Here is a 13,551-nt window from a genome sequence, read left to right as displayed (position 1 = left end):
ATTCGATAAAACGAACTTACCAAACTTGCTTCGAAAGTGGGTATCCCTGACTGAGTCACATGTCGAGGTTGTCCTTGAGGCGACAGGTTTGATCTGGGGCCTAGGATGACATTGGACAAAGACACGTCGATTTTCGGGGGTTCCATGACGCCTTTTTGGTGCGGATGACCCTGGACTATGCGATTTTGACTAGCTCCAGCTACGAGACCTGGAATTGGGCCTTTGTTGAGTGGTGGACTTGCCACGGATCCTGTCAGGATTTGTTGCTGGTGGATGTTGTGAGGTTTGGCTTTGTTGATGACAGCCTGTTTGATAGGTTGAGGTTGCTGCTTCAAATGAGCCACCTGAGTGTTAACAAGACCTTGATTCGCAATAATCGAATTCACCATCGCCGCTTTGGACACAATAGTCGGTTGTTGTTTGACTTGCAAGAGCGGTTTCTGGGGCAAACCTGGGATGTGACTTGGAGACAACATCGGAGGCTTCGTTCCTGGCTTATTCATCGGAACGCTCGAACGTGGAGACACCATCGGTGAGGAGTAATTCGCCAGAGACACGTTGATATTCAACGGGGAAGTCGTCTTAGAAACCACACTCGGTTGTTGGATTGTCATCGGTTGACTAACAATGATACTCTTCTTCACTTGCAGAGGTTGAGGCGGCTGTTGTGGTTGTGCTTGCACAACAGGCTGTGACTGCTGCTGTGAGACTATCGCTATGGCTGCTTGCGACGACAAAACGTGCGCTTTCAAACTCTGAGGCTTCGGTTTCTGCGGAGGCGTTTGAGGCGGCTGGTGCAACATTTGTTGAGGAGGTGCGATGACACTCTTCTGATCAGTTGATTTAGGTAGCGGTATATACCGACCTTCTTCGCATTCACGCATCGGTGTTAACAATCCAGTCACTGGATCAATCAGATTTGTTGGTTCTTGCGCCATGTCGCCCTTCACGCGTCTCAACATCTTCATTTTAAGCCCTTCGTGCGGTTTTTCCTTCACTTCAACTTTAGCCTCATCCTTTTCGTTTTCTTTAGGTTTCTCCACGTCTGGGATCTCCGATTCTGACTTGGTTTCGGTGTCTGTCTTTGATTTTTCTTCAGAGGAGTCTTCAGATGGGTCAGAGGCTCTTCGGTCTTTCTTTCTACCGCCCCTCGGTGATTTTCTTGGCGTATCTGGTAACGTTTTAACAGCGGCTTGTCGGGCTGAACGCCGGGCGATCTGATTCGTGGAGGACCTCGTCACCATGATGGTATTCCTCACAACGTCTTCGATGGTATCGTCCACAGTATTGCGCAAGACGTCGCGTTCTTGCAACCGCCGAGACTTCCGCGTGTTGGCGATAGGCGATAGGAACTCTTCTTTCGATTCAGGTTTAGGAGAAGTCTCTTTAACAGGCTCTTTGACCGTTTCCTTCACCAAAGGTTGAGGGTTGACCACCGCTGGAGATTTGATAGTCAAGATCAACCTCGGTCTCTCTTTGTTGACACTGTTTTCATCAGAATCGTCTCGGAATTCGTAAACGTCCGACGTCGCTTCTGATTCTGATTTCGAAAGCTTTCTTTCTCCTCTCTGTTTTCCTCCACCACGTCCTCCACGTTTAGAAGGAGTCGCTGGTTCTTTGACAACTTTCCCACGTCTTGTTTGGATGCCACCTCGCTCAGGACCACGCGATTTGCGACCGCGAGCTCTTCCTCCACGGCGGTTACCACCACGAGTTGCTGTTTCTTTCTCATCGTTGTCAACAGCATCGTCAAAGGACTCCGACAAGTCGTCGCTCGGTTCCTCCTTCTTGAGAGAATCGTCTGATTTTAGATCTTCACCTTTGGATTCCTCCAGCCATTCGTCTTTACCGGGCTCGCTGCTGTGGTCTGAGAGCTCGTCAGCAGAACACAACGTCTTAATAACAGAGTCGATGTTGACTTCCTTGGCAGACCAGTAGTCGCTATCTTCTTTGTTATCAAGAGGATCGTCCTTAGTAAGAATATCAGCACTAGAGCGTTCTTTGCTAATATCGCTGACGATGCTCTCAGTGTCTGCTTTCTCCTCGTCCGTTTCTTTGATAGAATTAGAACTGGAGTCGGATTTTGGTTCTTTCGTTTCTTCCTCTGTTTTAACTTCGGGCACCGCCTCTGGAGTTTCCTCTTTGACTTCAACCTCGTCCTCGACTTCTTTTTTTAATGTGAGATTTAGCTCCTCAGTCACTTTCTCAATAGCGAGTTGTTGAGGAGACTCTTCGACTTTAGGAGGAGATTTCGGTGGAGGTGGTTCGACTTTCTTTTCCGGCTCCTTCGGTGGTGTTTGAACGATAACAGGACTTGGCGTGGATGTTCTCAAAACTTCTGGAGGAACTTTCAAGAGCTCGGTTTCCACCTTCTCTTCCTTCGGGCTCACCTGAGGTTTAGTTTGATGGATCACCGCAGGTTGGTTGACGCGAATTTCAGGAATATTAACCAATTTTGGTGGCGTCTCTTTAATTACCGGCATAAACGGTTTGGAAGTGTTAACCGTGTTGCTCTGAGTCTGCAAAGAATGTGTCGACATGATAATGCTCTGCTTCACCACGCTAGTCGGTGTGGATGGTGCAGTTTTGATCTCTGGTTGTGATACTTCTTTGTTTATCGAACTCATACTGTAGCTCGACTGTGGAATGTTGCTCAAGTAGCTGTAAGAAGTCGGAGGCAATCTTGCAGGTACTAATAAACCTTGCGGTGGTAGCTGTCGGTTGACCGCAGTTTGCACGACCATTCTTGGTTGACTCTGAACGATGTTAGGAAAGTGAGACGTAACTGAAGAAGTTTGAAAGATCATCCTTGGTCTTGAGTCAGCGGATGACACCAAAACCGGCGTTTCTAGACTGTGAGCGATCTTGGATTGAGGCAACAAGACGGTGGTAGCTTGCATCGGCTTGGACACCATAATGGGTGTTATGGGGAGACGACTAAGAGAAAGATTGGTACTTGTAACTTTGGTAGAATCAACAGAACTACTCGGCATGGTTTTCTGAGGCGGTGCGCAAATCTGGAGATTATGCATCTTCTGGTTTGGTTGCAAAACTGGATATGCTTGTACTTTCACAGGCTCTGCAACCGAAGAAATCTGCGGGTGTTCTTGTTTAGTCAACGCAGCAAGAGGAGGATAAGTTGGTTCGGTCATTTTCACCACCGGAGGACTTCCATAAGTCCGCAAAGCGACAGACGTACTCTTAGCTGTGGTAACAACAGGAGGCGTCGTCACTTTCGTTTCAGATTTCGCAATCGCAATCTCTTTCTTGTCAACATTCCACGTTTGGGCAATCACCGATCGTGGCTGCTCAGGTAGAAGCGGCAGACTGAGAGGAACAGTTTTGGGTTCTTCTAGTTTCTTAACTTCCGGAAGACTTGTTTGAGGTTTGATCGGAGTAAGAGACGGTGGACTCCCGATGTTCGGAGTCTTCACCACCACTTTCGTTTCGTCATTTCTGTAGAATGGAGGAACCTCTGCAGGCTTGGGTGGAGGTGGAGCTTCTGCGATTTCAGGTGTCTTCGGCGGTGGCGCATCAAACCTGATCGGCTCTTCTTGCTCTTCAGTGTCTGTATCAATCTGCAATTCGTGCTCGCTCTGTGGCGTCTCTGGTTTAACATCCATGTCCGAAGCGCTCAAACTCTGCACTGCTTGTCTCATCTCTTCATCGTCTTGCGCGACGTTAACATCACCAAGATTAGAAGACTGTTCGTTATTGGTGGTGTCGTCTTCATTATAGCACTCTTCAAACTGCCCACTTCCAAAGCTCTCTCCAAGCAAAGCAGCGACGGCGTCTTCAGTCTCCTCCTGGGAGATAACAACGCGTGGTTTTTCTTCAGCTGACTCCACTGCTAGTTCCGTTTTAGGTTCTTCAACAGTCTTGGGAGGTTCACTAGGTGTTTCAAACTCTGATATAGACTTGACGGCGTTTTCGTGGATTTTTTCGTCAATTTCAGTACCGCCGAAGCCTGGAAGGAACTTCTCTCGCTTTTTCTCTTTAGAAGTGGTCGGTGTTTTGGGAATTGGACTTATCAGAGTTTCTCGTGGTATTGGTGAGATGGAGAAATCAAGACTTGAAGACGACTTATTCTGTGGTGGACTCGGAGTTGACTCCAAATTCGGCAAACTCTGATTCAGCGTCTTGGTGTCTTCCTCAACTTTGACTTCTTCGACCTCTTTCTTAACTTCGGTCTTTACTTTGTTTTTATCGTGGTGGTGGTGATGGTGGTGCTTCTGCTTTTCTTCCTTACTCTTCTTTCGCTTTTTCTTTTTCTCTCTAGCGTCTTTACGCTCGTCTTTCTTGCCTTCATGGGACTCCACCGAATCATTAAATCTAAAGGTGTCTTCAGCTGCATCGTGACTGCTATCAACCTCATTTTTCACAACCATTTCTTCCATACTATCGTCTTTAATGTTAGCTTCAAGCTGTTTGCCCATATCTGCATAATCCATGCTGTTTTCATTGATTTGTTCAGCGACAGCCGCTGCTTCTTCTTGGAGCCTTCTCTCCTTTTCCCGTCGCTTCTTCTCTTTGCGCTTTCTGTGGTCTTCCTTCAACTCACGTTCTTTGTCTTCGCACTTAAACAATTTCTCTGGATCTGAATCACTAGCGTAGATAGAAGTCTGAGCGTTTGATTCGTTGAAATGATCATGAAACAAGCTAGACTTGTTATGATCGCTCTGTTCAGACTCTTTGAGACCACTCTCCGAGTCTTCGGACAACGAGCCAAAGATGTTTTCCATTTTCCCATCACGTTTCAAATCTGACTTGATATCAGATTTATTCTTCTTTGATTTCTTCGATTTATCGCGCTCGTCTTTAGATTTGTCTCTCTTCTTATCTTTCTTGCTGTGTTGCTTCTTCTTATCGTGATGCTTGGCCTTCTCTTCAGTAAGAATGCCATCAATCACAGTCTCGAGTTTGTTGCATTCTTCACTGCTCAAAGAGTGTTTCTGCCGTTTCTGTTTCTTTTTGTGCTTCTTTCTGATCTCGGGTCGCTCTTTCTTCTCCACGTTGTCTTCACCAGAGGAATTCTCACCGAACGAGTGTCTGTTGTTGAAACGTTCCGTTTTAATGTCGAGTAACGGAGAACTGGAGTCTCCGAAGATCTGCGCGTTCATCTGATCAACGAGAGATTCTGGATGTTTCTCTCTCGATTTCTTAATCCTGTTGAACTCATCTTTAACTTTACCAAACGGTTTGTCTTCGGAATCCGCGAAACCTTGGTCAATATCATTGTCAGAGAAGATTTCTGATTTGACCTGGTTCTGGATCTTCCGAATCTCATCGTCTGAGGTGTCGCTAGTGATTCGAGATTTAGACCCTTTTCTCTGGAGTTTGCTCCTGAAGCGATCATCTTCACTGGTTTCGTTGTGCTCAGATTTAACTCGTGGCTTCTCAGAGTCTGAGTCGGAGTAGATTTCACGCTTTTTGTGACTTTTGCGCGTTGGTTCGTCTTCGTCGGAGCTCATGATCAACATCTTGTTCGCTCGTTTGGTTTTATGATCCATTTTATCTGGGCGTTCCCGATCGGAATCGGAGTCTTCATCCCAAGAGGTGGATCTCTTCTTCTCTTCCCGTTTCGCGCGACTCTGTTTAAGCTGACTAAACTTCGCCTTGATCTTCTCTTGGCGTTTCTCTTCTTCTTGTTTTTGCATGTTCTTGCAACTTCGCGCTTTGACTTTGTCGTACATTGAGATGTAAGCCGGCTCGTCGTCGACGATGTCGAAGATCGAGTGTTTCTTTGGTTCGTCAGAATCGGAGTTGTCTGAGCTGTTTTGCGTGAGTTTCCTCGGTCTCTCTTTCTTTTGACATTTCTTATCGTCGCTCTTTGGTGTGGAGTTTTCGTCACGCGATTTACACTTCTCGAAAATGTGTTTGTCTTTTTTCTTATCGTCTTTCTTATCATCGTCGTCGAGCTTCTTCTTCTCCTTGATTTCTTTGCGTTGGTGTTTCTGCTTCTCCACGTCTTCGTTAGATCGCAGATCCAAACGAGCGAGAAAGTCTTTGTCAGTCAGTTCTTTGACCGGGCTCTTCGGAGTTGATGGCGACTCTCGACATTCCTTCTCTCGACTTTTGCTCTTTATCTTGTGTTTCTCAATCTTTTGCTGCTTGCTTTTGTGTTTGTCGTCTCGGTCTTTACGTTTTTCGTCCGATTCTTTCGTGTTGTTGTGTTTGAGTTTATCGTCGTAGATCTTGTTGTTTTTGTGTTTCTTCATTTTATCCTCCGACCTCGTGCTGTCTTTGGAGTCTCTGCGCTCACTGATCTTCTTGTGTTCTTGGCTGAGTTTCATTTTCTTGATTTCGTCGATGTTTTCTAGGGAATCGTGAGCGCTTAGTCGTCTTTTCATCCCGACATTCGTCGGTAAACTGTTGTTTCGCTCTTTACGTTTCTCAGCTTTAGCGAGATTGTCGTAGGTCTTGTTTCGGTCAAAATCAATGCTGAGGTGTCTGCTTTCGATTTTATTTTCCCTCAAATCGTTGGCGAAGGATTTCTGCTTTTCGTGGATGTTGTTATCGCGGTTTTCTTTCACGCTCTCTTTTCGCCTTTCAGAGTCGCGTTCTAAGTGATGTCTATTCTTCTCGTGGCTACTCCTAGATTCGTGCGAATCTTTTCTAAACTCGTTTTCTTTGGTGTTTTTGTTATCGTGTAAGTGACTGTGTTTATCACTGTGATTCTCCCTGTGTCGGTGCTCTTCTTTCCGCTTTTCGTGATTGTCTTCTTTGTGTTTCTTTTCATCCTCGCGCTTTCGTTCTCGCTCGAGACGTTCCTTCTCGAGTTTTTCTTTTTCGAGGCGTTCGCGTTCCAAGCGTTCCTCCTCTTCGCGTTTGAGTTTCTCCTCGTGTTCTCGTCGTTCGCGTTCTTGGCGTTCTTGTTCTTCTCGTTCTCTCCGTTCTTTTTCTTCTTTTTCGCGTCGTTCTCGGTCGCGTCTTTCTTTCTCCAAGCGTTCTTTTTCGAGTCGTTCTTTTTCTAACCTTTCCTTTTCGAGTTCGCTCTCTCGTTCCAATCGCTCGCGTTCTAGTTTTTCTTTTTCTAGTCTTTCTTTCTCTTGTTTTTCTTTTTCGAGCCGCTCTTTCTCTAGTCGTTCCCGTTCTAGCCTCTCGTTTTCTAGCCGAGCCTTCTCTAGTCTTTGATTTTCTTTCTTTTCGTCGACTTTTTCTGGTTTCTCACTCTCACTGTATTTTTCGTTATCCTCTATTCTTCTGACTCCCGCGTCACTGTTTCTTCTGATCTTAACATCACCACGAGGAGACCCGCTGTTAGAATCCCTCCGACACGTGATTTTGTCACTAGGTTTGTCACCAGGTTTTACTGTTTTGGGAGACTGTGCCGTGGCGTCACTTGTGTTAGGAATGTTGACACTGTTTTTGTCACTAGTTTTTATGGGTGCTAAACTCGACACTACACCACTTCTATTTACATTCACTTTGCTAGATGTTCGGTTATCACTAGAGACACTCGTGCACGGTTTGAGTCTGTTGTCACCGTGGTTGGCGCCCCTGGTTATTGTACTTGTTGTGGACGCTGGTGGAAGCGTCGTTGACGTCGGCGTTGGAGGTGTGGGTGTGCCGGGTGTTGTTTGCGGGTGAAGTATGGGGGGCGTCAGCTGGATCGGCGGGTGACTCGGGAACGGATACTGAAGACCTTTGGCTGCCGTGACATTAGCACCTGAAGAAGAAGAGAAGTAGCGTGCGATGGTAGAGTTATGTAGATCACTTACCTGCAGATCTCGGGGAAAGCATTGTGGGTGTCTTGGGTAGTTGCGTGGCTGTCGGAATAGGCGGTGCCGAAGAAGGCAGTGGCGGTATTGAAATTTGAACGTTACTGGTGACTCTTTGCAAAGAACTAAAATCCTTTGGTTCGTACTTTTCCCCGACATTCTCCAACCGTTTTAAATCTTCATCAAACACCGACCTCTTGGCCATCACAGATTTGACAATTTCCGACGGTTGCACTTCTTTCAGATCTAAATCCAACAACTTATGCCTCAACCTAAATTTCTCTCTCGTCGCGTCGGATTTAGCTAACGCTTCGCCCCCCGCCGCACTGAGAGCTCTAGATCCAGACCATTTTTCGTACTTTTCGACCAACGACCGTATCCGTTCGTCCAGCGAAGGACTTGGAGGTGTGATATCACTGTCGCTCGAGTTTGAGCTTAAACTGGGCGGTCGTGGAGGCGGCGATGCTGGCGGGGGCACGTGCACTGGACTAGGTGGTTTAGGATTCGAAATTCGGGGGCTAGTAACTGCCGGTGGGGGACTAGATAGAATATTATCTTTCTGGCCTTTGATTCCTGCCACTGAGACGCTTCCACGGTTCATGACTTGCGCCGCAAATCGTGGTAACGGGAGAGTGATGGGCCCTTCACGTTCTCTTGGGATTCTTCGGGGCTCGCTGGGGGTGAAGTGTTCAGGTCTTTCGTCTACTAAAGGTGTTCCCGGTCTAGAACCCCCGACACTTTCCGAACCGGAATGGTCGTAGTGGTGAGTCCTAGACCCGCTATCACTCCCAGCGGTTTTACGTCTCTTGCAGATAGCGTGAGGAAGGTAAGACCCGTGCGCCGTCTCTCTGTGTTTATTATCAACAGAAGGTCTCCTTGAGTGGTGCTTTACATTAGGATCCGACAACCTCCTCACTTCCATCACTTTCCTATGATCTCTATTAGCTTCAATAATCACATCACTAGCGACAGCGTTTTCCAGAAGGTCCAACTTTAATCGTTTCTTTGGACTTATCAACTCATCTCCTGAGCTCGGACACTCTTCCAGTTGCTCCAGAAGATGCACACGCTCCTTTTGGAGATTTCTAATGTCGGGTTGAACGAAAGACGTGCTCGAATGGTCATTGACGGCATTCGGAACAGTCCGAGTGTCCGCAGTTTCCACATGTGAAGGACTATTGTAAGGATACTCGTGGTCGTATCCGTCTTCGTGGGACGCGGCAGAACCTTGACTGTATTCGTCATAGTTGCGAAAATGACGCTCAGGACCGTACTCCCCGGTTTGGTCGTAGTATTCGGCAAAACGAGCTATTCTGGAGCGAGAACCGCTTCCTCGAGGTGTTACAGAACCGGGAGTTCCTGGAGACGGGATAGCTGATGTTACTTGACTTGCTGTTGCACTTGACCTGCTGCTGTAGGAGGAAGTTCTAGGTCTAGTCGGGGTGTCATATCTGAAACAAGAAAAAAAGAGTTCAATTCTTAGGTTCCTTTTTCTTTGATCCGAAAGTTAATTGGGCTTTTTCTATATGCACTTTATGTGGACCGTCACGCAATTTGTAAACGCGGATGTGTACTTATTATAAACTAGAACAGTGCATTATTAAACAATTATATACAGAGTGTTCTAGCTTCTCCTGTTGATATAAAGTGAAATATGTCCATAAAAGCAGCAACATGAAACCCAAACGTTTCCCAGAACAAAGTGAAAAAACAAAACAATGAATTGTTTACAGTACAATGGAGTTCTAGAAATTTGACGCAGCGAAATAATAAGGAAATGTTTTCTTCCTGCCACCGCATAAAATTATGTTTTTATCTAACATTACAACAAACATTTACAAACAATATCACTTTGGTTGACATTGGTAATGTAAATATTTTTTGTTAAATAGAGGATATCGCTGCTTTTTCTTTCCGAAGTGTTATATTTATTATTACCTTGAAGTTTACAATTTTTTCAATAAAAAGATTACACCTCAGGGACGACCGTTATTATATGGATGTATGTATTTGGATCATCGCCGACGTAACTTCTAAACAAACTTTTTAGGCTGCTGACCTTTACAGTGCTCGTTTTTTAGTCTGGTAATTTATTGGATAATTAGGCTCATACTTTTTTGGAAGAGACTGAAAATTGTTTTTGTGCACAACTTTGTGTTGTATTTTTAGTGAAGTATTTTCTAAGGAAATATTTTTAGAAAATTACTTTTCACTCTGGTCAATGAAGCACGCAAAAACTGAAATTTAAAAGAGAGAATTCTCTTATGAAGACTTGTTGGATCTTCGGGATTTTTCCGGAAGTTTTCTAAACGAAGGGCTAATTAGAAGTCGACACAGAAAAAAAATTGTTTATGGTAGAAAAATAGTCAAACTTAAAGGATTTTCGTTAAAGATTTAGGATATGTACCTGGAGAACCTGTTGGTGGTGTTGGTGGTGGTGGTGGTGGTGGTATCAAAAGTCCTCGAAACCGAATCTCTTCTTTCTTCAAATCCAGTCCGATCTAGTACGGTTCCTTGCTTCTCCAGATGTTCGAAAAAGGACTCTTGACATTCCCTGCTCGCAAAATCCACTTGTATTTTACTCCCTTTAACACTAACCCCCCTCATTTTATTTACTGCCAACTGTGCCCCGACCACTTGCTCATAAAAAATGAGCGCTTGTCCTTTATCCCTATCGACATGCACTTTACTAATCGAACCGAACGGTTCGAAATGTATCCTCAGGTACTTTTCGTTAACATCCACGACGCCGTCAACCCACACACAATTCGTCGGCATCGACTTCCCGAAACCTAATTTAATTCGATTATTACCTAAATGTTCACCGTCCATCGCACGAATCGCTTTCACTACACTCACTATGTCCGAGTACTGACAAAACGCGTATGAACCCACAGCCCCTTGTTTCTTAATGTCAATTTCAATAATTTCACCGAAAAGATCGAAATGTTTCCTGAGATCAGATGCGGTAACATCTTTTTCCAAGTTACCGATAAAAAGAGTCCGTGTCGCCTTCGGGTGGAATTCGTCGATTTCAGCCTCGTAAGGCCGGAGGTCGTTGTCTTCGACGTCGTATCCTTGGTAGGGCTCCACCTCGATCTTACAGCCGAAAAAAAGCTTGTCGTAACTCACTTCCAGAGCTTTTTCCACGTCTTCAGGTTTTTTAAAGCGGACGATCGCGTAACGCTCCGAACCTTGTCCTACCACCTTCACCCACGTCACTTTTCCGTGCTTTTTGTACTCGTGAAAAAGACCGTCTTTTAGTGATGTATCGGACGACCGAGGAGGAAGGTTTTTCACGCGAATTGCTACCGGACGCTTTTCACTACTCGAACTCGTATCTCGCGACGTTGACGAACTCGACGAACTGCTGCTGCTCCTGGATCTCGACCTGGAAAGAAAAACAAACGTCAACAAACTAGTTCAACTGAGATCGAATATCCATGAAGCAGCTGGTTTCAGGGAGTTTCTGTCAATATTCTAGAACGTTTTAGTTTAGAAAATTTTCATTCAAGGACAGAAACTCCAGGCTTTGGAATTTGAAATCTGTTGGTACTTCTGTTATCTCGTATCGTCAACGTGAGAGATAACAGTGCTGCCAAATTTGTAAGAAAGTAGAGCCTACTCGTCGCACCGAAAGACATGGAAAATTTACCTCGACGGCGACCTGCTGGACGTGCTCCCCGACGGCGAAGGTGATCTGCTTCCCGATCTTGATTTCGCTTTTTTCTTTGTACTTTGGTCGGACGACCGCCTCTCGTTAGTATCCGAAGGTGTCGATACATACCCTGTTTCGTTTTGACTATTGTACCTTGTTGAATCATATGATGACCAAGAATTATTAAGTGTCCTATGAGATCGATCCATGATAGCCGTGTAGGGGCCATTTCTATAAGTTCGTTCCCTGTTGCGTCCCCTACAATTATCATGGTAGTTCGTTCGACGGATAAATTCACCTTCGGTTACCCTGTTATTGGGTCTTTCGTAGAAGCGGTCGCCGAAATTCGTATGTTCTTCTGTCGACCTGATGATGAAAAACGAAGATTAGAACTGTTTGGTTTACGCAACGGATTTTCTGGCTAATTTTGGCAATGTTTTTGGACATGAGGGTTTTCCTATGTGTTGCCACATCCGGTCTATATTTATTTTTTGCACGCCAACTCATAAAAAATATTTCTTTACTAAAAAGTATTATTAAAACTTTATGACAGGAACAACCACCATTAGCAGCCATAAAAATCAACTTTTCATTACAGGACGATAACAATTTCCTTATTATGTACCCAATATAAAAGCCGACATCAAACTTTTCAAAATATAGTCGACTCAACATGAAGTCTGCGCTTTTATTAATTTGTGTTCTCTTCGTCGCTCTGTTGGTAAGAATCTTATTTTTTAATAATAATAAAGTATATTTTGTTGTTTGATTTTGAGTGTAGAGTGTTTCTGGAACTAATCTGCAAGATATGAAAGGACAAGAAAACTTTGGAGGTATTTTTAGAAAAACTTTCAATGGCGAGGGAGGTGCAACAGGAAATTTTGGATTCTCTGTAAATGCAGAAGGTGGATTTCAAGGACAAGCCACCGAAACTGGTGCTGGCGGCAAATAAATTCAATATTATGGAATTGATAATAATTTGTAGAATAGAAAACTGATACCGATTCGTTTGTTTTTTCTTTCAAACTTTTTTTTCTACCGAAACAATAATTCGCGGCCACTCGTTATAACTACTTTGTAAAGTTTTCACGCATTTGAAAAATTTACATAAATTTACTGAGATTTTAGAAATCTTGTTATCTCACAATTAGGTATTTTTTGATAAAAAATAAAAAAATGGCACTCATTAATTGTTGAAAGCCGCGGTAAATTGAACTAATCTGTAAAATCTGACCTCGAATTATGCAATTGTAAAAATGTTTTTCTTTTATTAGAGAATTTTCAGCAGTAACTAGCACCAGTTTACTCCCATAAAAAATCAACAAATGAAATTACTGCTCACAACGCGTTAAAATTACGGTATCAATTATGACATAACATACAATTTTGAATAATTTTTGGCAATTAAATTAAAAAAAATCCACGTGGATTTCAGCCAGAGAGATATAAAAGGCTTGAAGTTTTAGAACGCGTCCAAACAACATGAAGAACTCAACAAGAATTTGTGCTCTGCTTTTAGTGGCTTTTTTGGTATAAAATTCCCATTTTTTAACACTTATAAATTGTTTGTTTTAGGGTAGCGCACTTGCGCAGACTCCTGGGGGCGCCAGAACCAAGCGCGGTGCATTTCCCAGTGGCGGTAACATGCCTTCAATTCCTGGAGGCGGTAGTATGCCTTCAATTCCTGGGGGCGGTAGTATGCCTTCAATTCCTGGAGGCGCTAGTATGCCCAATATTCCTGGAATGCCTGCAGTTCCTAGTGGCATGCCTAACATCCCAGGAGCCCCACAACAAACTGGAGGTACCCAAGGTTAATTATTTCAAGATGTCGGATATTTCTGTTTCAAAATTTGCAAAGTTAGGTGTTAAAACCTTCACCTTCAGTTTCTTTCGTACAAAATTGTGTGTTTAGTGATGTTGTAAATTCACAATTTATGCATATTTTATTACACATATTTCAGTAAAAACATGTAAAGCTGTTTGATGGTTTTCTTTTCTTGTAACTCATAATTTTAGACACCTGGTGACCATTAACACCTGTGGAACGTCAAATTAAGCCCATAAAATCATTGGTCTGAGTAGGCTCTGACACCATACAGGGTTACCACCACAAATCAAACTCCGAAGCCTACTCTGACTCAGTTTTCATTGGTTAGCCATACGTGAAAGTAT

General features: G+C 44.1%; 1 protein-coding gene and 2 long non-coding RNA genes across 4 annotated transcripts in view; 2 read left to right on the top strand and 1 right to left on the bottom strand.

Annotated features, from left to right (window-relative positions):
* spen (spen family transcriptional repressor split ends) overlaps nt 1-13,551 on the bottom strand; it is a 36,235-nt gene that overhangs the window by 2,704 nt on the left and 19,980 nt on the right. For both annotated transcript variants that reach the window (XM_088040809.1, XM_088040810.1), the window contains exons 3-6: nt 11,377-11,745; nt 10,129-11,112; nt 7,722-9,172; nt 21-7,669 (exon numbers count right to left, since the gene is read on the bottom strand). In XM_088040809.1, coding sequence (XP_087896935.1) covers nt 21-7,669; nt 7,722-9,172; nt 10,129-11,112; nt 11,377-11,745 — 10,453 coding nt within the window. The remainder of the gene's footprint in view (nt 1-20; nt 7,670-7,721; nt 9,173-10,128; nt 11,113-11,376; nt 11,746-13,551) is intronic.
* Nucleotides 11,916-12,472, top strand: LOC148171811 (uncharacterized). The gene is made up of 2 exons (XR_015770346.1): nt 11,916-12,100; nt 12,161-12,472. It is a non-coding gene; the product is annotated as an uncharacterized LOC148171811 (long non-coding RNA).
* LOC148171810 (uncharacterized) lies at nt 12,803-13,358 on the top strand. Its single transcript, XR_015770345.1, has 2 exons — nt 12,803-12,909; nt 12,955-13,358. It is a non-coding gene; the product is annotated as an uncharacterized LOC148171810 (long non-coding RNA).

The sequence above is a fragment of the Gnatocerus cornutus genome, chromosome 7 (assembly GCF_029298725.1).
Source record: "Gnatocerus cornutus isolate USDA-ARS CGAHR chromosome 7, icGnaCorn1.1, whole genome shotgun sequence".
Classification (NCBI taxonomy): Eukaryota; Metazoa; Arthropoda; class Insecta; order Coleoptera; family Tenebrionidae; genus Gnatocerus; species Gnatocerus cornutus.
Note: the sequence above shows the minus strand (reverse complement) of the source record. Positions and strands in the feature narration are given on the sequence as shown.